Raw genomic sequence first — 24,781 nt, 5'->3', positions numbered from 1 at the left:
AAGGATGAATACATAAAAAACCCCACATGAAACAAATAAATCAAACAATACATATACACTGGCAACTGTGAATTGTACTACGCAACCTTTACATTTGGCGGGGTTGTCTTGAATTTATAGACCTCACATTAAAGCTAGCAAAAGCTTTAAACCCGTCCCATCTGGCAACCAGGTATTGAATGGCCTAACAAGGCATAGACCACTTTGGTACTTAACCCATTGAGTTGTAAAAAGGCTAGTGGTGGAAGGGATGCAATGTAGCCATGAAACCTGCCAAATTAATCGGACAGAATATAAAATAACTTTTAATGCGTCATCTTAGCCAGGCCTATTTACCCCAATTGAATAATGTTTATATTAGACTTGTAACACATGTCCTAGCCCAAATTCTATCCTTTAAAAATATGTGCAGGAGAATATATGCCATCAGAACTCCAGACAGATATTTCCAGCACCCCGTCTTATCACAAAAAACATCTGGTTCCTATTAACCGGGTCCATGTACTTTTTCCAGAGTGAGCTAACTTGTAATGGACATCAGAAGATAAGTGACTAATACAATATCTCATAAAAAAGAACATTACAATTTTAACTGAAACAGCTCTATTCAACAGGATACCTGATATGGCAATTTAAGGTTAACATTTCTTATTTTTCTGAATAAATGAACACTAATTACAAGCATGTGTCTTAAGGAACAGAAGCAAAGTTTTAAAATAAATCAAAAGATAGCAAAAAAGAATTAGACTGGTTTTTAATGTCATCAAGACAAATGGATCAAAATAATTAGTTCCATGTATCTTTGAATATTAATTTGAAATTTAACACCACTTACCAACTTCCAGCCATTTATATATATTTATTTATATACAGTATAATGGCTGTTCATTTAAGGAGGCTTTATGTTGCTTAAAAAACTTTTGGTAGCCAAAACTGTAATTTGTCGCTATATAATGTCCACTATATAATGTCCGCTATATAATGCCCGCTGTATAATGCACTCTATTGATGACATGGTCAAACTTGTTAATAACGTTTTTTTTCCCATTTTTGGTGGATAGAGGTTCAATAATTATTTTTTTTTTAGAAAATAATAATAAATCTAATATGTCAGCCAGTTATTTGAAAATCATGTGCTAGTACTGAATACTACTAATTAACTATAAACCAATGATAAAAGTCCCATACTCAGGGGCTCTATGCAATTGCTATAAGGCTGTTTGTGATTTATACAACACAAGAAAACTGATTGTTTTTTGGAGAACAATTTATTTTAAATTGTACTTTTATATGTTTGTGTATTATTCCTAAATTTGTTTTTTATTTAAAGTACAGCCGTGGTCTTAATTGTATAAAACAGATTTAAGAATACTAAAACACAATCTAATCCAAAAATCTCTGACAGATGGGTATGGTTATATTAAAAAAAACATCCTGTGTTAATCAGGATTTTGGAGAACGTTAAATGCCGTCCTCGGATATATTTATCTTAAATGTACACCTCCTGTTTGTTCAAATTTAAAATACATATTTTCTGTTATTTACAGCAGGATTTTTTTTTGTTTGTTTAGTTCTTTCATTTCTGTGAAATACTGCATCTGGAAAAAAAAAAATACTTGGTTTTTTTTTTTATAGACCTCCATTTACATCCTTTGTCATCAAATGGATTATATGAACCTAAATAATGTTTTCAGTCTATAATTTCCATTGTTTTTGGCATATCCATTCGTTTTTGCATAATAAAATCAGTCAATTGTTGTACATATTTTGTCCTTTCACTAAGTCACTTGCATATCAAATTCTGAAGATCATTCTATATTCTCAGTGTTGAGGCTTCAAAGAAACTTCCATTAAGAAAACATCATTTTTTTATTTCTATCCATTATACCTGTTTATATTATTTCTGGTAAAATAGTTTTTCAAATGTCACTATAGTTGGGGTATAATCCCACAAGAAGGCAGTGTCTAGCTAAAAGCACACGTTCATTCCCCAGAAGCAAACAGTAAAGTGACATTTAAAACTATCAGGATCAGGTATTGTTTCTTCAGGGCTAACAGGAAAAAAGAAGCCGTTGGAAAAAAGGAAATCTCAGAGGTGTTCAGGTCTAAAACATGATTTTGTCAGTTGATGCAAGGGCAAAGGGATGGATTTCTCACAGGTAGACATTATTAGCACCTTGAATACTTTCTTATCCTCAGGTCGTTAGACACTCAAGCGCGTTACACATTCTTCAATGGAAGACCTTGATTTGGCATCCAGAGGCTACTGAGAGGCAAACTACATTTAGCGAACAGATAAAGCATAGCATATTGTCACAAGGAAAGGTAGAAATACAACGCCGCAAGGGATTTAATATTTCCTTGTGCCTCATTAAAAATGAAGACGGGAATACGCTAAGAAAAAAAACATACATATTATATTTCAACACCTTAAGTGAGATAACAATACATATGCAAGAGTTTAGTGTTCAATCATTCAAGCTCTAGACCTTGGAAAAAAGGATAGCCTTAATGCCTCTTGAGAAAAATATATATTTATATATATATCATTTTTTTATATATATATTAAGCGAGCAACATTAAACAACTAACCTGCAAGGTGGCCATATCAGCAACACTTTGTGTTCATATGCTACTTGGCCTAGATCAGAGGTGGCGTTACCCCATAAAGACTGTTGGTCTAAGGGGCCTCTTCAGCGGTTGTGGGATAATATAGATTCCTGTATCACCATAATTGTTTTCTAAACAAATCATATATGTTTGTTTAAATTTATATTAAATACATTTTAAGATATCCACATATCACTAGTAAATCGTGAATATGGTTAGAAAGCCTAGAGATAAAAATGATTCTTATTCTTATTTTTTTTTAAATAATATATTTTATTCTACATTGACATTGTAGATCACAGCACTGTAATAAGAAGCAGAAAGCAAAACCACATGTTATACACTGCTCAGTTAAATCGAAAATTGTTCTTATATTTCCACTGATTCAGTCAGAAGTGCAAGCCATTGCACACATAATTCACAATTTTTTTCTGGAAACTTTTTTGTTCCCTGAATTTAGTGAACCTCAAGATGTCAGTGTACTGCATTTTTCTTTATTTTACATATCGGTAAATATATGGCATAAATGTGAAATGTGCTGGTTGTAGTGGTTGACATCCATGGAATGTTGACTTAGTAAATTTACACGGCTGTTTCTAATGGTCTATTAATATGGCTGATAGAGACCTTTATTAAGATGTGTTCCTTTTATTATTATTTTTTTAAAACCAACTGTACTGCAATTGTCGACACACAGATTTTAAGGAAACTACGAACACCTGTTTGACGTGTGCAGCTGAACTTATCTGTGATTTATTATCCCCTCAATTGCTCATAAGATCATAAAAACGAAATTGTGTAACAATCTCACATCTGTTAGGAAGCCAAGGGGACATTACATGGGGGATGTTAGACATGCACCATTGATTCATTACCAGGGAAAATGGCTAATGTGTTGTGGATAAAGATAGTCAGGAAAATCTGTACACAATGGTTTTATGAATGTTACTTTCTTGACAACCAGTTACCCTGTTAATATCAAATTAGTAAATGTGTATGACCACCCCCAAAATTTGGATACTAATGAAAAAAGAAAAAAAGAAAGGACACTCACTCTAACACTCACTCTTTCTCGTATTCTCACATGTTTTCCCATGAGCGTCTCTGTGCCCCGGTCTCTGGGTTAGCAGAGAAATAGAAGCAATTGTGCACCTCTCTTTTTCCGTGAGCCTGTCTACAATATTCTGGCCTCTTGGAGTACTTCTGCAGAAGAGCGGAGCCATGGTAGGCACCACAGGGGCAGCCTCTCCCTCATTCCTCCAATCGTGAGAGTGTATGCATGGAGGCTCCGCTCTTTTGCAGAAGTACCTGGATAGTGGAGCTGATACAGGGGAGAAGCATGTATGAATAAAGACAGAAGAACAAGAAGAGGCAAGAGAAGAAGCTGAGCTGCAGAAAAGGAGACAGAGACACATTGAGAGAGTGTGTGAGAGAGTAAATGAGAGTGTGAGAGAGGGGATTAAAGCGTGAGAGAATGTGAAAGCGCATGAGGGAGTGTTAGAGAGCATGAGAGAGTGAGTGTGAGAGATTGTGATTGAGAGTGAGTGACAAGCCTCTAGGCTTAGTCCATTGTGCGGTGGTGCCATGGATCTGAGGTCTGAATAAAAGGTGAACTTAATTATATAAGACAAGGTCATTTTAATATACCATCAACACATCTAAAACTTAACAACATAGGGTACTCCTTAGATTGATAATATACCAGACCTGTTTTCAGTTCTTTATATTTACTCAGCTGATGTAAAATATTTGCTAAAAAAACCCCTTTTCTGTTAATAATATACTATGCAATGAAACAACATGTAGAATTTAGTAGATAACAGTAAGGGATCTGGACAGCAGATTCTGTGACAACATAGAAACCTAGAATCTGATAGCAGTTATATATCATTAGCCCACCTAGTCTGATTATTTCTTCCTGATGTTAAAACCTGAAATCGCATTTGGTCCATATTCTTGTAATCAGGATAGCTTTATGCCTGTGCCATGCAGATTTATCCGTCATTCTACAAAGCAAGATTTGTTAAGTTGTTAGCGCCAGTGAAATACAGCCTGCATAGTGTTATGCAGGAGTAGGTGTGGGATCATGAAACACCTAATCGTTCACTCTCATCATTTACAGGGCTGGGAGGGCAGTAAATAGGCCCAAAAAGCCTTGTAATGTGTATTCTTATCCATTTGCAGAAAACGTTGTTTCCTATATCTTCCACAAAGGTAATTGAATGTCAAACAGTGATAGTTGGGTCTATGCATTAAAACATGATTCATAAGTGTGTTGACGTGAGAAGACATACATGGGTCTGCAAGTGAATCACCACTTTCCAAGGGTTCCAGAGAGTGTCCTGGATTTCTGGGTAGGAGAGCAGTGTTTGGTCATACCCAGGTTTTAACTACCGTATTCCCCGTCCATTATCTTCACTACAATGTCTAACTGGGACTGTGCTTTTCTGTGTCTTGCCCTGGCCCTTAATCACAAAACTTGTTTGATTACAATTCCTTTGTATGATTATTATGCAGTGATTTATATGGTGTCATCGTATGCAGAGCTTTACAAATATTAAGCATGAATTAAAGTTCCCTGCAAACTTCTCCCGCAACAAAGGTTTTCATAATATGTAGTTAGTATTTTTATATAAATATATAAGATTTTTTTCCCAAAAAACAATATTCACGCTCAAAAACTGTGATTCTAAATGTAACCCAAGATATTTTTGTATTTTACACAAATAAATTACATGAGTTATTTGGATAATAAGATGAAAACAGGGTTTTAGGTATAGATAATTAATACCTCATTCCATTCTTTATATGTATGGTTTTCCCAGAAGGAAACACAATTATATCATGGACAAAATAGTTTGTCATAAAGTCTTTTGTTGTCTTTTTCTTTGGAGTTCTTGTTTAACGTGTAATTGGGCAAGTCTGCTGCTTGATAGAATACATATGCATAATATACTGTGATAATAAAATTATAAATGTATCATAATACAAAATACAAAGATCTACATTTAAGTAAAAAGAAGATTATAGTGTTTTGGTAGGCAACCAAAACTAGATTCCATAATTTTTCAATATTGAATGCATGGCAAAATATATATATATATCTATATATATATATCTTTGATTGTGTTTTCATTTAGAAATCATGTCTGATCATTGAAATGTATGTATGTACACCACCATTTAAAAGTAGTAAAAGTACTTTTTTTAACACAATTGCAAAAGGGTTTCTAATGGTCAATGAGCCTTTTAAACTTAAACTTTGGTTAGCGAATACAAAATGCCATTGGAACACATGAGTGATGGGAGTGATAAAAGGCCTCTATACGCATATGAAGATATTTTATTAGAAAACAGCCATTTCCAGCTACAACAGTCACTTACAATATTAACAATGTCTACACAGTATTTCTGATCTACCTGATGTTGTTTTAATGGACAAAATGTGCTTTTCTTTCAAAAACAAGGACATATATATATATATATATATATATATATATATATATATATATATATATATATATATGGATTTAAGGATTGTTTATTTAGGGTTCATTCATTTTTAGTGGGTATCATACAGATACTTGATGTTTTAGCACCTGTCTTGTACTCTGGGAAAGTGGGCAGGGTTACTTTGGATAGTATATATATATATATATATATATATATATATATCACTGCAAATTATATAACTATTCCTTTAAAGTTATTTGATTTTTTTCCAGTCAGAGTAACACATCTTACTGTGGAGTTACACTACAGTACCCATTTCCGGAAGGACTGATGCATAAATAAATTGCAAATTAATTAACTTGCTCAGTCTTATAATGCAACTTTTTTAACCCATTTGGAACAGTTTGGTTCATCTAAGTATTGTGTGTGTCTCTTTCCCATTTTGGCATTTGCATTGATTCAGTGTCCATCATACATTAAATGGAAAGTATGCAGTGGTTGAAGTTCAATTTAACTCCACAAGGGGGCACAAAATAACTTAAAAATACTGCGTAATGTAAATTCCCATGTAGAAGACAGTTGCATTGTATCTGCTCTTACAACCCAAGGGAGAATTGAAAGTTTTTATACCTGATGGATTCACACTGGCTTTGGAATAGCACATTCTAAATGTCTTTTTCTGAATTTATTAAAAAAAATATTAGGAATACTTATCTTTTATTTTTTATAACTGAGGTAGCAGCTTTTCAAATTTTAAGCTGGAATGTATAGATAAACCAAAAACAATACTTCTCTTAAAACTGGCACTTTGACAGATTCAGAACATCTGTGTAAAATAATTAACTTAGTTAAGATGTTGTGGTGGTCCGTGTATTAAAATCATACAAAAAACAGACTACTCTAGAATGTTTTGTAACACTATAGCTATTATATTTTTGCTACATATCTATTTGCAAGCCACTGACCAATTATGTTTAATCCCTGGTGCACTACAGCAGTCATATTTGTCTTACTGTAAACGTAACAATATGTGTCAGCATGTACCCAGAATCCAAATTTCACATAAAGTGACTCTGCCTATTCCATGTACTATTATATATGTTGTGCTTACCCACATGGTATAATGGCTATAAAAGACATATGGCCATTTCAAAGATATGTGGATCTCTGATTCTCCTAGATGAGCCTTAATTCTATGAATTACAAGAAGGTGTACCTCGCTGTGGCTCAGCTCACTTTTAAATATCACATGTATTATATCATCAGCATATGTGGGGACACTCCAAAGTTCCCAGATGCTTTGTAAATCAGAGCTTATCACTGGGCCTCTAAGTTTTGTCTTTGTGAGAAGCAGGGGCGTGCTGGGCCGGGTCGCCCTGAATCCGGGCCGGCGGGCTGGCCGGGTGGCCGGCAGACGAACATTCATGGCAGCCGCAAAGTTAAAAACTAAGCGGCTGCCACCGGGACTGTCCGCCGTGCCTGTAGCGTACCTGGCGGGGGGCGGTCCGCCTGGAGTGCCGCTCACTGAGGGGTGCCGGCACGCCTCCAAAAACGATGAGTGCGGCAACTGTGGCTGTGCGTCGGGACTTGATGTCAAATCCCGGCGCACAACACTGAAGCCACGCCCACCGTCTTCCGCACACCGGAAGGACAGGACACAGAAGAGGGAGAAGAAGAGGAAGAATGAAGAGGAGGAGGAAAAGTGACAGTGCCAGAGGAAAGGTAGGAAAATATTAGTAAGTGTGTGAGAGTGATGGGTGTTATGCTATAGTTTATGATGAATGTTTGTGAATGAGGGTTTGAGATTGCATGGAAGTGTGGGGAGATAGCATGGCATAGGGAGGCTGTCTAGGCATGATAGGAGTGTGATTGCTGTTATCGATTTTTTTTTTGTCCAACTGTGGTGTGTTAACAACACTTTGATTAAAAGTAAATTACATACCAAAATTGGACAGAAAAATTCAATAACAGTATTAATAGATATATATGATTGCAAACAGCAATCACACGCCTATCATGCTAAGCCAGCCAGTACATGCTAGAACCTGGGCATGATAGGATTGTGATTGCTGTTAAATATATATATGTATATATATGTATATATATATATTAATATTGTTATTGATTTTTTTTTTTGTCTAATTTTGGTGTGTTACTTTTAATAAAGTATTTTAAAAAAACATTTTTTTTTCGGTTTTGGCCAAATGAATGCAGAATTTTCAGTTTCGGTCCAGAATTTTCATTTCGGTGCATCCCTACTATGTACTAAGCCAGTCACTAAAGTGTTAGGCCTACACCACATCAATGTTTGGCTTAGTATATAGTGATAGGGGTTGTACTGCAGTATTGTCAGTGTCTGGCTCAAAGTATAGGCACACATTGACGGTGGTACAGCGTAATCCCTAAGTATATAATGATAACAATTTTGCTGTACCCCTGTCAATGTTTGCCTAACCATAGAAACTATGCAGTTTTAAAGTGTGTGTGTGGGGGGGTGCCACATACAGGATCTGCCACAGCTGCCAAATACTCTAGGTACGCCCTTGCGTCGTGCGGCAGTCAGGCCCAATGGCCATTCCTCAGCTCTTCGTCCCACGTCTTAAAAGGGGTGGGATAAAGAGCTGAGGCACGGCTATTGGGCGGCGCCGGTGGAGTGACTGCCGCACGGCGGCCACTTTCAATGTCGCTCGCAGCCGCTTTGGTGGCGCAATGGGCCACTTGACTAGACTTGCCCCCCGGGCCTTAGGCTGCCAGCCCTCCCCTGGTGAGAAGCATTTCATCTAGTCCAGTCCATGTCCAAGTTCAACCCACTCACCCCCCTTTGAAAGCCCCCCTTTGGGGCTAGAAATTCTTAACACGAAATACATATTAGAGTTGTTGGGTAGCACCATAACCCCAACTTGTTCGTAGCTTCATTAGGGGAAATGAAAGGTGTCCCAACAAATTCCAGCTTCTTTAAAGAGCTTGATTGGTTATTGCCCATTCTCCCTCAGGAAGCTGCTAAAACAAGTAGTGAATCATGCATCAAGTTTCTCTTTAGTTCTAAACAGTTATAATCAAGAGATTTCGAACCATTCAATATTAATATTATTTTTTGAAATTAGGAGGGGTATGCTGAAGAGCTAGTTAAAAAAATAACATGCTTATACTCATACACTTTTTTAATGTTCTGAAACCAAATGAAACCTTTATAACTTTAGAAAAATCCCAAAGCAAAATGAAAGCAAAATATAAAGAAATATAAATATTAACTAATAAAATATAAAAAACAATTAAAAATATGTATTTTCCTGCTGATGATATAAAGGGTGGGTTTTAGTGCTGGGGTTTAACAGGATCGAATTCTGTTAATGGTTAAGGATGAATTAATAGTGTAAAATGTAATAGTGTAATAATTTGAGTCATGCCTTTGTCTGGTTGCCAGCAAAAATGAACATTTTGATGACTCCAACACCTGCTCATTCTTAGATTCCAAGAATCGTCCCTAAAAGTATCTGCTTTTTCCACATTACTGGAAGTTTACCAAAATCAGCAGGAGACTAAATGTGTTCTTAGGATACCATCCTACAGACCCCACCTGCTCAAGGCTATGATTGTATACACAGTAAAGCAATCATTGAATACAAAGACAATGTTTATAGCCTAATAATAGTTAGGATTGCATGCATCCAGACATTGCTTACAAGCCCTTGTTATGCAAGGACCACAAAACACCTGTTTTTTTTATTAATTTAAAAAAATGCCAAACTTCATAAACTGGCATCATCCCCCACATAGAAGCCAAATCAATAAGGTCATGTTTTGAGGGATTTGCAAAAATTAAAGGCATTGTGGGTGGCAGGGGAAGGAGACCATGAATAGTGAATTACCCCAGAGTCACCAGTTTGAGACTGCAGTGATCGTATGTGCAATACTGTTTGCCTTAAAACTGCTAGTTGGCAACCAGTGATGTTGTCTCTTTAAACAATTTACACGTATCTGTTATATAAAATAAGATTTTAAATAAGACATGAAAAATGTTATGTAATTTGTGGCACAGGTTAGTAATCAGAGCTCTTGGCTCCTGGAGCAGGATTAGAGGTCCTGCCCCTTGCTGATTTCACATCTGCTTCTGGAAGCAGAAGCAGGCATAAGGATATTGCCAACAGACCTTTCAAGTGTGCCCCTCACCTTGTGGCCCCCCCAGGGGCAGCTGCCTCTCTTGCCCTGCTTTGGCAGCACAAATGCCCAGCTTTGGGCAATATGGAACACATGATTGGAAGGCAAACAGGCAGCAGGAAGTCAAACCAATAAAATGACATTTTTATAGGAATTCCAGCAATATTGTTCTGATTTTTGTTAATCTCTGTCTGACTCTTTATTATGGGGAGAAAATGGTCTGCTTTTCTAAGACTTGGCGAAATATCTGGAGAATAGGAGAATGTTGCTTAATGCTTCTACTATATCATTGGTGAGATTTCTTTACAGGAAATAACATCGTGTCAGCTGTTGTGTTAAAATATTCCCTGGACAAGATTATGTTCAAAGTTTATACTCAGACAATAGAGGGAAATTTGTTTTGCATATTTTCTGCTCCCTTCGGTCCTCACCACAGTATTACTCCTCAAAGGGTAACATTCCCTTGCAGTTCCCATCGTGTTTCCATTCAGGACAGGTCGGTGTGTGAAGTAGTTTGGGAAATGTGCTTTATTCTCTCCACCACAGCTGTTTACATTCCGTTTTAGAGCTGGAAAACCTGCTTCTTTTCATCTCCTCTGCATGAGAGGGATTACAAATCCAATCTGCTTCCTTCCTTTCTCTGCTATGCATGTACTAGGAAGTGTGAGCTACCACTGTTGACATTTTCATCTTTTTTTGGCCTCAATTGCTCTTGACCAACTCATAACTAGTCAGCTGTACAATAAATTATCCAACCATTTCTAAAATAATGTAGGTTAATGTTCCTCTTAGATATTTGGGAGTGTATCTACTACAGTATATGTGTTTCTTTTCACACTTTTACATGAGACTATATATCATTGAGGTAGGGTTTACATGGTATGGAAATGTCTAGTGTTATGCTGGACAGGCTGAATTTTAAGTTTATAGATTGTTTATTGCAGAATTTTACCTCATATGAGTTTAGGTTTGGACAACAAATGATAACAACTTAGGAATTGGAGACCATTGAAAACAGCTGACCTACATTTCAGGCTGGCATGATCATTGTGTGGCTTGGAGAATATAGTTTTCAGATGAGCTTCATGTGCAAGTGAGTTGTCTTAAGTCATTAATATGTTGCCCGATAGCCCTCCAAACCTAATAGCTAAAACTTCATGAAGGGTGAATGAGGCAATGTGTAGTGTGAAGCCAATTTTACCTGGGTGAAATTGTAGGTTAGACTGATCATAAAAGAACCTCTGAAAGCCAAACTTGATTAAACAGAAGTTAAGAGGCTGCACATCACTTAATGTTACAAAAAATGTTTTTCATTTTAAAACTGAAATGCTAATAAATTGGAATCATGATCCATGGTTTGGTAATCTGTTCTGCATGTGTTTTTCTCTTCTGCAGTAAGGTTTCAAAACATGCATGGCATCCAAGTGTCCCCGAATACCTCACATCTCTATTTTAATGTCATTGTGACATTGAGTTGCTCAGCTGTGGCTAACAAAGTAGAAGGATCCTTGCTGATTAATTAGTCAAAAGAAAATACAAAGACTAAACTAAGAATGTCATTTAACCAGCGGGTCCAAATATTGGCTTTATAAGGGAAAAGGAGCTGATGATTTTTGCAAAGATAATTGAAACGCTAATTCACTGTACAAATTAACTTTTCTTATTTTTACTCTGGAACAGGAAGTATTCTCCCATACCAGCAATGAATGTATTCATAGACCTCATTTAAATATTAAAGGACATTTATATAATTGAAAGGCACTATTCGACCTGGATAAAAAAATATTAATATAATGTTCTTTAATGTGAAGCCAAGGAAATTAAGCAGTTTTGTCATTGCAGTTCCAGCTCATCCGTTTTAGATAAATAAAACCACAAAGTTAATAAAATATTTTCTTCTGCTGTAGTAAGTATTTTTAGTCACTGTTGTCTTCTTGCATAACATGACTACAAGGTAATTAATGAGACTCTGAGAAGGGAGAAGAAAAAAAGAGGGGAGAGACAAGAGAGAGTGAAAAAGGAGAAAAGAACATCATAGAGAAGGGAGGGAAAAGAGAGAAAGGGAAGAAAAGATAAAGGACATGAGATAAAGAGGAAAGCAGAGAAGAAAAGGGTAGTAGAGAAAATATTAAGAAAAAAGGGTCAAGAAAAAGAAGAAAAAACAAGGAGGAAAACAGAGGTGAATGAAGAAAAAAAGAGAGTGAGGACAGAGCAGAGACAGGAGAGGGATGGGTGAAGGCCAAAAAAAAGGAAAAAAGTAAGGGAGAAAAAGGATAGAGGAGAAAAGTCAGCGAAGAGAGGGGGGAGGAAGGGCAAAGGGCAGGATATTAAAGGGAGGAAGGAGAGAAGAGAATGAAAGGAGAGTAGAAAGAAGAAAAGAGAAAAGCCAAGAGGACAGAAAACTGAGGACAGGGAAAGAAGGGAAGAAAAAAGTAAATTGAGAAAAGATACAGGCAAAGAGACAGAAGGTACAGACATATAAAAAAGCCATTTAACTGTCTGAGAGCGAAGACATTTGAACTCTGAACAGCTGCATCAAAGAAACGGAAAAATACATATTGCACATTTTAAAAAAGTAATATCTGCGGACATGGTCAGTATTGTGGCCCTGCGTTTCTCAGGACATAAAGAATTAAACCTGTGATCCAAGGCTTACCTTTTATTTCAGGACTGTCTAGATGAACCCCGGACAGATTGCGGCCCTTAGTCATAGATACAAAACCAAAGCTGAAGACTTCTAGAAGACTTTTAGGTGTGTCAGGTGACCTATGGCCTATCAATTATCAGTGTACTTGTATATGGTTAGAAAAAGGCAGCAATTCACAATGAATTAAAAATCACACAGATTATCCCAGCTTTCTGGGGAGAATGCTGATAGGAGTAGGCTTGTATTATGGCATGCTTCGTTAAACACATACAATGATGTAAGCTCGTTTGAGCAGGGACCTGTTGTCCCTCACCTGTTGTCTCTAAGTCAAATTGTTATGTTACATACTACTTGTTATGTCCTGTCCAACCCATTGCGCAGCGCTATGGAATTTGATGGTGCTATATAAAATAATAAATAATAATAATGATAGCTGCTTAATGATTCCTAGTATAGTGGTGGCATGATTAGGAGCACAGAAAGATCAAATGGCAGTAGGGTGGGCTAGTGTCTATGAACATGTAGTGAAACATTTAAAAAGTGATACATTTGTTTAATTAATGAAAGATTGTCTGTCAATAAATGCAACTATGCAGTTGTCTTTTATGAACTGTTGGCAATAACTTCATTTATAATACTTCACCAATACATAACCCACAGTAGAGTTAATGTTTCCTTCTGTGGTTTTTCATCACCGCGAATCACAGAGATGGGCGTTCACATCTGTAAACATGTGTAATGCAGGTGCTCGGAAAAGACTATAATGCATGAAACATTAACCCCAGTCAAATGAAAAATGGTGAGGTGAAAAGTATATTGCTATCTTAAGCTAAGGCTCTCATCTTTCAACTTCCTGTCAAGCTAATCTGCATTAGTAGTCCGTTTCCATGAAAGAATCGCCAGTCATTATTTAATTTTACTCTGTGTTATGTTAAATATTCTTACGTAAAACAAGGAATGTATGTGGAGGAAGAAAAACAGAGTTTATATTAAATAGAAACATCTGTTTTCCTTATTTTCTTGATGTTTGTAGCGGATTGGAACCGACAAAAATACATAGAGCCTTACAAGGGAAGCCTGGCATTGGTCACCATTACTTAAAAAAAAAAGGCAAATTCTTAGTTTTTATTGTTTAAGATAACATTTATTATTATTCTTGTTAATGTTACTTTCTTCTTAACGACTAACACAGCATTTCTTCTACAGTTTATGTCCCATGTTTATTCCTCCAACAGTTTTCTTAATATTTAGAATGAATTATAAATAAATGAGAAAAATAGTTTTTTTGAATTCAAATTTTTGATATTCTTAAAAATATGAATTGTGTTTGTGTTTTCCAATCAGTATTGAAATCTTTATAGCTGTGACGTTGTCTTATGTTTGTATATTTTGAGTATCTTTTAGGATGATCAACACTATTGTTATTTTAAGGTCAACTAAACCCTGGAGATAAGAGAAGAAAGTGGCATTAAAAAGAAAAAAGGGAAATACAATATTACATGTTCTCTGTACTGCCTTTGTACATTGACATGTTCTGCTTAGTTTTATGGATCTAACATAATTTTTTTAAAACAAAAGGAAAGGGTCGCTGATATTATTTTATCTATGATAAAAAATAAATACGTATTTACACGTATTGCAAAAAATTGGCTTGTGATAGGAGCAATAGATATTCTCCCAATTACTCTTTCGGTATATGAGATCCTTTAAAATGTTTTTTTTTTGTGTCTCTGTGTGTATAAGGTTGACTGACCAGGGCAAGTGTAATTTCCTTGCATTCACAAATCGACCTTCAGATGTGAATGGGAGGAGGATATTATGTACCACATTGAAGTCACGTTGATTCACTTTTCTTTACCCACCATCTCATCTCAGGAAAGGGTGTGGACAGCAAAACATAAATGAAACCATACGTATAAAGAAAAATAAAAAAGGACCTGTATTAACCCTTTATAATAAGAATCTAAAAGATTATGAACAATAGAAACAGAGAAATAGATAGTCTACAACTAAGCATGATAGCATAGAGTAAGTCTGCCAACACTAATGGATTTTTTACTTCCTTATATTGCCATATTCAACTTTTATTATTTTCCATATGTCCTAGCATTGCCTAAAAGTTTTATTTTTTCATATTATTAGAATTCAACTGTGTCCTTTTTCAAATTAACATTTGTATATAGGTGGCATAATGTGTCAACTAGTCAAGCAATCTTGGTGATTTGATTTGGCTTAGTTTGTATGCATATTTTGGTTGTGCACTTGTTAATTCGTTAACTATACTTTTTATCTGAACAATACAATCTTTTTTTCTTCATGTTTTCCACTTAACCTATACACTTAACCTATATAATATCGCATTCAGTTTTGCATTTGCATTCAAGTGACATAATTACACAGTGAAACCGATAAAAAACGTAGGGGTTTCTGGGCCTGTTTTTATGCAATGGAAGCTTCAGAGAAAATTATAAAATTATAAAAATGATTAGTACTTGTAGGGTTTTATATTTTTGGAGCTTGGTTATAGAATGCTTGTGTAAACTAGATATAACATTATTATAAACAAAAGAAATGGATGGATGATATTTTCACAAATTGCACAAAAAAATCATTGGTGAGCAAAATATGAGATATTTTCTAAATTAATCTGTCAGTACCTAAAATGGGTGTAGGTAGCCATCCTTACCCTTTACACCCCAGTTTGCCCCATGTCATATATCAATTTAGCAGTCCTTAAGGTAATTTTTTTCTGTTCCCTAATTAAGGGCACATGCGGACTGCCCAAGTGTTTAGCAGCGTAGTCCTGCAGTATGACCCAATTACAGCAGTGGTTTAATACTCAAGGATTTTAATATAAATAGACATATACTGATTTAGTATGACAAAGTATACTTAAATTGCTTTAAACATGAAAAATAGACCTTCAAACATAAAGTTACATAATTACAAGGTGAGCCCTTTAAATACTTATAATAATATTGAAAATGATGCAATTATGGTAAAATGCAGAGATGTCTTGTTTTGACTTCGTAATTTCAGGCATATTTTGTTTCTGTACTAAAGCTAACACATCTTCTTTTCTTTGAAGCGATATGGAAAGCTTATTAAGCAGTGAATAAAAAAAAAAAATCTACACGCAACTATGTACAAAAGGCATTCCATTTCCGAAGTACGCAAAGCTTCAGCTGAGGCATCGCATTATGTTACCTCTTTTTGTGTTTTTATTAATTAGATTTTTTGCACGATTTTCAGAGTGAATACTTCTCTAAAAATAAGTGCAGCCATTTCTGATGGTATGTTAAATTATTCCCTTCCTTTGGTATACGTTTCCCATGAAGAATAAAAATCTTAAGCACCTGGTTAAAGCCTCCCTTAACATTTTATTTAAAAGGACACTGTAAAATTCATTTTAAAAGTTGGCTTTATTATTAACATTTTTGAAAAAAATGAAATTTTATTTCGCTACAATTAAGAAAATGTCTCCCCCCCAAAAAAAAGTACCTATGGGGTAATATGTTCTTAATTAAATGTCCCCCCCCCCAAAAAAAGTGCCTCTGGGTTATTATGTTCAGGCTTAGATAGTGGTAACTATATCTAATGGTAACATTCTAAATCTGTTTTAAAAGTTCATAGAGAGCCATCAAATTGTAATTTTCGCGGATTATACTGTATAATTATGGGCTGCATTTTCACATTAAAATTCACAATCTCCATACTATCCCCTCTAATTCTTTCTATAATTCCTTTCTTTCTCGTCTTGTCTTCTGTATTCTGTATTCTGTATTCAACTTTCTTTTCCTACCTCCACATTCAATAACTCTCTCGTCACATTCAACATCTCTCCTTTCACCTGCCTCTTTCCATTTTTGATTCCCCTCTCCATATTTGAGTCCCTCTCTCTCTTTTCCTATTCCGCAAATGCTTCTCAATGTTTTTGATGTTCTCATTATTTCTGAAAGTCTTTGTTTTTAGGTAAAAGGCTGCATGTTTAAATATAAACCTTCTTCCTAATGCCAATATCATTTCTCCATTGTTCTGCTTTCAGCTTTGTTGTATCTTGAGAGCCTGTTTTGACTTTCATACTGCAGCCAATCCTAGCTGAAATCACACTGAAAACAGGCCTCATAATGTTTACAAATAGAGACCATATTGTACTTCTAAAGATTTTGTATCTTGGAAAGAAATGTGGGCTACTTTTATTTCACTGCAATTATGAAAAAAAATGAATGTTAAAACTGATCAACATTGTAAATGTAGAAGTGAGCTGCATGCAGATTGGTGCAAGAAAAATACATTTGTTTGTTCACTTTGTAGCGTAGAGTAGAGCAATTAGGTGATTTCATTGAACTGGAACACAGTGGTTTAAAAGCTTTTAATATAACAGTTAATCATTTATTGATACTAAGAACAAGAAATATTTGTAATCATCACCTGTATTTTATAGGACATACTCAGAATAAGGAGTAGGCAAGCGCTGGCTTCGTGGATGACACTTAAGTATACCAATAGACACCAACCAATTACTTCCAACAGCCTTGTCAACCCTTCTTCCGGCCGTTCCTGTAACTGCATTAATTCTCTCCGTTCCAGCTACTAGTTTGTCTTTCAGTTTGGAAATTTGTTAATTTCTTATTGACTGGGGGTTATATTGAATTCCTGTTTCTAATTGGCTGCTAACAAAGTATCCTCAATGTGGTTGGCACTGAAGGAACACAGTTATTACAGATGTTAAACAATGTATGAAAACAAAAAGACCTTACTAGATCAGATGGAGCTAACATGCAATTCTTAGCTTATTTTGTATTTTGTAAATGTCCCTGCATGCATGGATATGAATGCAAATATATTCCCACACAGATTATACTACAGAGACTTTTGAGCTTCAGACAAAGATACTTAAGCTACCTAAAAAAAGATAACTCAGATTTCATTCTTCATAAATGGGAAAACACAGACATTCTCTGCAAAGGTGTTACACAATTAAGTTTTGGAAAAGGACTCGAAAAAGGTTCATCTCACCACTTGGTAAATCTAGGCCTGTTTATGAGCCAAAAAGCTATCTCTTTATAGTCTGTGTGTTTAGAATACCGTAAATTTCGAGACAAATGAATATAGAAATAAAATCTGCTTCTGTTCGAAGTGATAAGAACCAATAATTCAACAAAGTCACGCTGTTTGTGTTGGAAGGACAAGCGTGTATTAGATTTCGGAAAGGAATTCACCAATCTCTCTTTGAAGTGGTTTGATAGCTGCGGTTTTTTGTGATGCTAGGTTAAAGAGCATGCAGATCTGAAGTAGAAGGCCTTTCCTGCTTGAACGCATTACGGTTTAAAGTCCACTTCATCAAAAAGGCTTAACTTTGAAATTAAGTTTATTGGGAAATATCGTACTCATATGCAAATAACATTTTTAAGTGTTTCTGCATTGAATGGATTGTGGATGTTTTCCTCCTATGTAATTTTCCATGGCTATATTTCTTACCAAGAAGCTGAATCGGTGATACTAGCCCAACATAGACTTTGATGGGAGCAGAGTGGGCAGGGAAGTGGTAACGGGCAGAACTTGAGATGTATATGCGTGTGACCCAACAATGCTAGAAATCTAGACAGTAAAGATACTAACTTTTAGCCCCAGGGAGCAGTGCTTCCAGTATAGCCAGTGAAATATGCTCTGTACATAATTCATAGTAAAGTAGATGAGTTGAACCACCAACTTCTCATGAAAACTCCAAATTTAGTGAATAAACCCCAGCATGTATCACTTTAAGATATGTTTGTTTCATTGCCATGGAACTTGGGATCAGTTACCATGTCTATTCGCTTTTTTAGAAACATTAGTTTTTTTCTAATTGAGTGCCAGATAATCTTGGGATTTTTTCCCCATTGGTACTTGTATCCCCTATTATTTCTCATTTGCAAAGCACAAGCAGTTTTTTTTTTTGTTTTGCTAAAGCACAGTCTCTGTGTTTAGTCTATACGTAAAATACGTCTGTTTTAAACTGCTGAGCGAGTAAGTTAAACCTTGATTACAGCTGTTTTAAGGTCAGAAAGTTAAGATTTATGAGTAGAAATTTTGGTGCCATCAGCATGAAAATGTGATATGGCTTCACATGAAAGGAGTGTATAATTTTCTCTAAGACAAAAGAATAATGACTGCATGAGAGAAAACAGAAGCACCAGCAAAACGTCATCTAAATCAGATCTAGCTGGTTTCTAAACGATCACATTTTCCACTGGATTTTTTTTGCTATTATCCTTAATAGTATATATTTTGTACTCATTAATGTTTAACTCAAGGACCCTGCTAATTTAATCTAAACTGGTATTAGGCTTCTTTATTTGATTACATGTACATTTGGTTAGTATATATTAGTTTGTGCAATACCACATACAATTGAACATTGACCCTTGCTAGAACCCTTGATTAACCCATATTGAATTATGTGTGCATTGCTATATAATGAATGGGGTATATTTATAAAAATTGAAATAGCTTTCATTGGCTGAAGATAATTGAATTTATACTCCTGTTAGAATATGTTGCTGTTTACCCTGGAAATAATCACGGTGGTAGGATTATTTGGGTTGGGTTGGAGGCAGGGCCAGAACAGGACCATCCACCTACCTTATGGCCTTGTTGAAGCAGAATGCCAAGATATGATATTATATCATCCTACTCTGTTTTATTATGTTGTAAGGTGGCCACATATGAGCTGGGATTGAGGTTTATTCTGCAAAAGCACAGACCTCGATTGATTTTTCTGCTCAAATCAGGGTAGGCCTTCCAATCTTCCTAACTGGTCCATGATCCCCACTGCCTGAAAATGTGGGCAGTGGAATATGTTGGAGGAGTAGCAAGACCGTGTCGCATAAAACAGGAGACATGGGAAGTATGACTTTTCACTGGAAGAAAATCTGAAGGCGTGATATTTTGATGATACACCGATGCTAAAGAATTTTCCTCTAGGCTTTGTAGTTTCCTAGGAAAACCCCTACACTCACTTGCTTTCAAATCTATGAGAGATATTGACAGAACCACCGCTCAGCTCTAAGAGATCTACCTAGGTAATCTACATGGTGGGGCTGACGTGGACTGCATGGGAAAGTATTATAAATATAGGATACCAAGGGACAAAGCCTGCGCTGATTTCATTCCCATACACTAGAGTTGCAGCCGTTTTCTATCTTTAAGTGTTTCTGATCGCATCCTGTCATAAAAGTTGTTTTTTTTATCCGCAACATTACATGGCAGACATAATAATGAGAAAATATGAGTGGTTTGTAAGGTTAACATTATAAATATAATCATTACAGAATTCAGTGAGTAGAAAAGTGTATCACCAAAGTGGTGATTATAATATATTAGATATATCATTATCCTTTTGTGGATCTTGTGTGGTCAAGGAGGTTTGGTTGAAGTGGTAACCCAAACTCCCTTGACCACACAACACCAACATACACACACTTCCAATCTCCCATTGATTGTAAATGTCCAGTTAATCTCTGAAAATATAATTTATGTTAGCCCCTTGTGAATACAAAATTCAAGGAAAGGTTTAGTTCATGCAGTTGTACTATCCCACCTCAGAAAATACAACTCAAATTAGAATTTTAGGTATACGTTTCCACGAGGAAGACTGTGTATACATTGCTTAAATAAAGGGTAATGCATTACATAATATATGATTGCTAACAATATTTCTTGGGTCTGATTTGATCTGACAAGACAGTTTTTGGTAATGCAATATATTTCCCTCCAGCTATTGACATAACATTTGTTTAACATGGTTTTTTTAATAGCATCCGCGTCTTACATAATAACGGGCAGAGAATACATTTTTGATTAGAGACTAGAGAAATGCTGGACTTGTTTTCTTTTTCTGAGCTGTCCCCATGTTTGCTTTCATGTTTATGGAGACACCTCATTGATGAGGATCAGATAATTCAGTAATATATATTTTACTTCTACAATAAATGATAAAACATGACTTTACTCTTTTACTCATTACTAGAAAGAGTAATTTAGGGAATGACAGCTGGGCCACCCACTAACATGCATGGTGACCATTATGTGGAAACCCATAGCATTCATGTGTAAAATATTTACTCGAAAGGCTACAAGGAAAGTGTACCCAGACTGATGTTGTGCCAAGCATTCAGGATTAAGCCTAACTTACTGAACACATCGAAAATATTGCTTTCAGCTGAGGAGGATCGAGCCCTTGATCAAAAGAATACTTAATAAGTAGTTAAAAAGGTCCAGGATTACAAAATTATATGGATTTAATCATTAGTAAAATATTTTTTACATAATTACTGGAATCAAAGGTTTGGCAGACAAATGGAATTGTGTAACCTGCTTTGATTGACAAGTTATAGTACAGTACATTGTATGAATGTGCACTTTGGAGAAAATCTAATTGTCTTTTTCAGAAAATTTAATAAAATTAACCAGTAAATTCTAAAACAAACAATTGCTAATCATGAGAATTTCCTGAATTTTTTTTTGTTCCATTTGTTAGCTTTCATATGTTCATGGCTAGTCCAGCCTTACAGAACTAAACAGCTGTTTTTCTTTTTTAAGAAAATAGATTTTAGTTGTCTAGAAAATTGATGTCTAGGATAAAATACACGTGGGGTGTCTCATTTGGGTTCTCCCCTGGTTGCCTTCAGATACAATCAGATGCCATAATCACAGCGGTCACACGCACTAAAGTGGGCTTACAATGACGAGTTTCTGGATATCTCAGACAAAAGATCATTTTCCTCAGTCAAGATCTCCAGCCAATAGTACCGACCAACAAAGGATCCAAGGACACGGTGCCAAAGGACTAAAAGCCATCAACAGGCTGAGGTTGGGGCAAGTGGATAACAAACAAAGTCAGAAGTCAAGCTGGATCAGAAAGCAGGGAATCAAACACAGTTAAGTTACACGCAAGTTCAGAAAAATCTGGCTGATGGAACAGTCACTGCCGAATGGTAGCTGGGATTTTATTGTAGGGCATGATGCAATTAACTCAATTGTAAAACGGGAAGGTCTGCATACCCGAGGAGGTAGGCAAGTATATGAAATTGGGTTCATTCGAACGTAAACTTCTGGCACATGATCCAATCACGTGACTTCTGCTGCTCCCATGGACTAGGAGTTCTGCTAGGCCATGTGCAAGAAACATATTGTGGCATGCTCCCTGTTTTCAGTAGTGGCATCAGCGGGAGAAGTTAAATACAACAAAAGAACTGCAATGACTAAATAAAATGTGTGTACCCATTTGAACGCAGTAAAATGCTCTGGCTGGATTGCTCCTTTTATAAGGATAATTCATATAAATTTATACCAAGTGAGGATGGAGTCTTTACCCAGAGGTGATACCTGTTACACCAACATGGAAAAAAAGGTTTACAGTCACATATGCTTTCGGGATGTCAGATGTTTCCCCTTTAGATGATAGTTTTTAAAAGCTTTTCTAGGTGAATTCACTTTTACGGCCCATTGTGACATTTTTATTTTTTTCTAAAGTGTTATGATATTTAATAGAGTGATATTTATATTGCAGGTAACAATTTGTGAACAATTCCCTAGCAGCACCGTTACAGCATAAATTATAGGTAATTTCGAACCAAATTTATTTATGCAACAAGCTGTGAAAGCAAAGAGTCCTTTGTCAGTTTGTTAAGTGTCTGCAGAAGGTATTTCCAGGGGTCCTTTGGGAATCTTTCCTTTAATAAATATGAATCAATAATTCTTCCCAAACAGCCGCTGTTTCGTAAATATCACCTTTATTCTTTTTTTTAAGAATAAAGCTTCAGCCTCTACTCAATGGAAAAGAAAAATGTACAAATCTAAAGCTCAACCAAAATAATTGGAATAATATATTTATTTTAAATTTATGGATTTTAGAACCCTTCCTCCTCTTCAATATTTATTAAAATATTGTTTCACTTAATCCTGCCATCTAACATCACCCTTAAATGGAAAACAAAACACCCGTACAATTAATATGCATTTTACATATATAAATAACACCTACCGAAATGGTATGACAGGGCATCACTTAAAGGGTTAGTTGTCAAAACTTTTTACAAAACTCAAATAAAAAAAAAAATGATTTGCAAGGTAGTTTTAATATAATGCTACACTGTAATACAAAGCAACGAAGTCTGTTTACAGGACTTTTGTACACTCAGGCGTCCTCTTACCAAAATGATCTATTCCTGGCAAAACACAACTGACAAAAGAAAACTGCATTGTGGCCGGACTTGTTATAGGTTGTTATTGTGGTTTTAAGCAAAGTAAAGGATTCACCACACAGTTCAACCCGCAGGGAGATGCTGTCAGTACGAGCTTTAAACTACCGATTGTAGAATGGAGATAGCTTCATCTCACATGACTTATTTATAATGTATGTGAATAAGCTCTTTATCAACATAAATTATAATTTTTTATTAGTTTTAACACTTCTGCTTCCATGCCATCACGTTTTTAGAAGCATCTCCAATCCTATTTCCTAGAAAGGACTTAGCTGGCTAGCAAAGACACATTGTTCAGACCACTATGCCATCTCCAAGATTGTGGTGACCTCTAAGAACTAATTTCTAGGAATACTTACATAAATAAGTCAGCCAGTAATAACAAGTATAAGCATGTCATTATGCTTTCAAGATTCAGTATGTTTCTAATTACATTATTATCATTACATTTTATTTATATATATATATATATATATATATATATATATGTACCGTATGTAAAGATTCCTCAAATAACTTCTCTTCTCTGACTTGCATTTAGCTTATTTAGGTTGTGTTAAGATGCCTGGCTGGAACATGCAGAGTCAGCTATTAAAACGCATCATGCTATACAGTCTTATGCTTGCTCCAGAATTATATGGGGCAGTGGGAAGATTTAAGAAAGACGTTGTAGACACGCAAATTGGAAAAAAAATGCAGAAAACCGCAATTGCGTCTATGTATAAACTGTTTTGGAACAACATTTCCAGAATGCACACCAAAAGGTGAATGAGAAGACACGTAAACAAGCCACACAGAGAAGTATAATTGGGAGGGGGAGGCAAGAAATAGTTTTAACTTAAATGTTCCTGTGAATGTCTGTTAGTTGATATCTTCTCTGCACGAGATTGCAGACCAAAGGATAAATATGTTGGTTTTCTTGGAAGTACGTTTTTTAAAAAAAATTAATTATTATAATTCAAAATATGCACTTTTTAAATAAGCCTGTCCTTTAACAGATAAAGTGTCACGGTTGAGTTAGGCAAACTCTTGAATTCATTCATATTCAGAAAGCTTTGTATATCATCTGATGCTATGAAGCTAGGAAAAAAAAGTCCATCAATATACAACATATTTCTATACATTTTATTCTATATGGTTTTTTTTTTCTTTTTCAGCGTATGATGTCCACGTTGATGGCTGCTTTGCTGTCTTATGTGTGACAACTTTCTGATTATTGCTTTGCTAGCTACATATATATGAAACATATTTGCTTTGGTAGGTTTCTCTAGTGATGTCAGTCTTATGGAAGTTAAATCTTATTATCCTTCTCTTCTCTTCCTAATTTCCTTTCTCTTTGAATTTCACAGCATGTTTAATATCGGTTTGCTTTAATTTCCTTTGGGGTTAAAACCTGCGCCTTGTCTTTACTTTGAAGATTGCCCTTTACCTTTAGTAGCGCCATTTCCACTGCTCCTGTGCGTTTTGGTTGGTCTGCAGCTGCCAACCGTAAATAATTTTGCTGAGGCGTTGGTGGCGGAGGAAGATAAAGTAGTTGTATCTAAAAGTTGCAGTTTTAGAGATTTATTAAAACTACTATGCGATCCACCTGGTAGATTCATTGATAGAGCAAATCTTTTAACAAAATTAGCTTTATATTTACAATATAAAGATGCAGACTTTATAT

The 24,781-nt window shown here is 35.5% G+C and overlaps 1 protein-coding gene across 2 annotated transcripts in view; it reads left to right on the top strand.

The window, feature by feature from the left end:
- The window catches only part of LOC149289314 (dickkopf-related protein 2-like), a 41,852-nt gene that overhangs the window by 1,985 nt on the left and 15,086 nt on the right, over window positions 1–24,781 (top strand). Inside the window, exons 2-4 of one of the 2 annotated variants that reach the window (XM_089490795.1) lie at window positions 2,029–2,039; window positions 18,697–18,704; window positions 21,706–21,721. The exons of the other annotated variant lie outside the window; for it this stretch is intronic. Of the exons in view, the coding sequence (XP_089346921.1) occupies window positions 2,029–2,039; window positions 18,697–18,704; window positions 21,706–21,721 (35 nt within the window). The remainder of the gene's footprint in view (window positions 1–2,028; window positions 2,040–18,696; window positions 18,705–21,705; window positions 21,722–24,781) is intronic. 2 annotated transcript variants of the gene reach the window in all.

This window comes from Sceloporus occidentalis, unplaced genomic scaffold (genome assembly GCF_023333645.1).
Source record: "Sceloporus occidentalis isolate IW3139 unplaced genomic scaffold, rSceOcc1.0.p SCAF_46, whole genome shotgun sequence".
NCBI lineage: Eukaryota > Metazoa > Chordata > Lepidosauria > Squamata > Phrynosomatidae > Sceloporus > Sceloporus occidentalis.
Note: the sequence above shows the minus strand (reverse complement) of the source record. Positions and strands in the feature narration are given on the sequence as shown.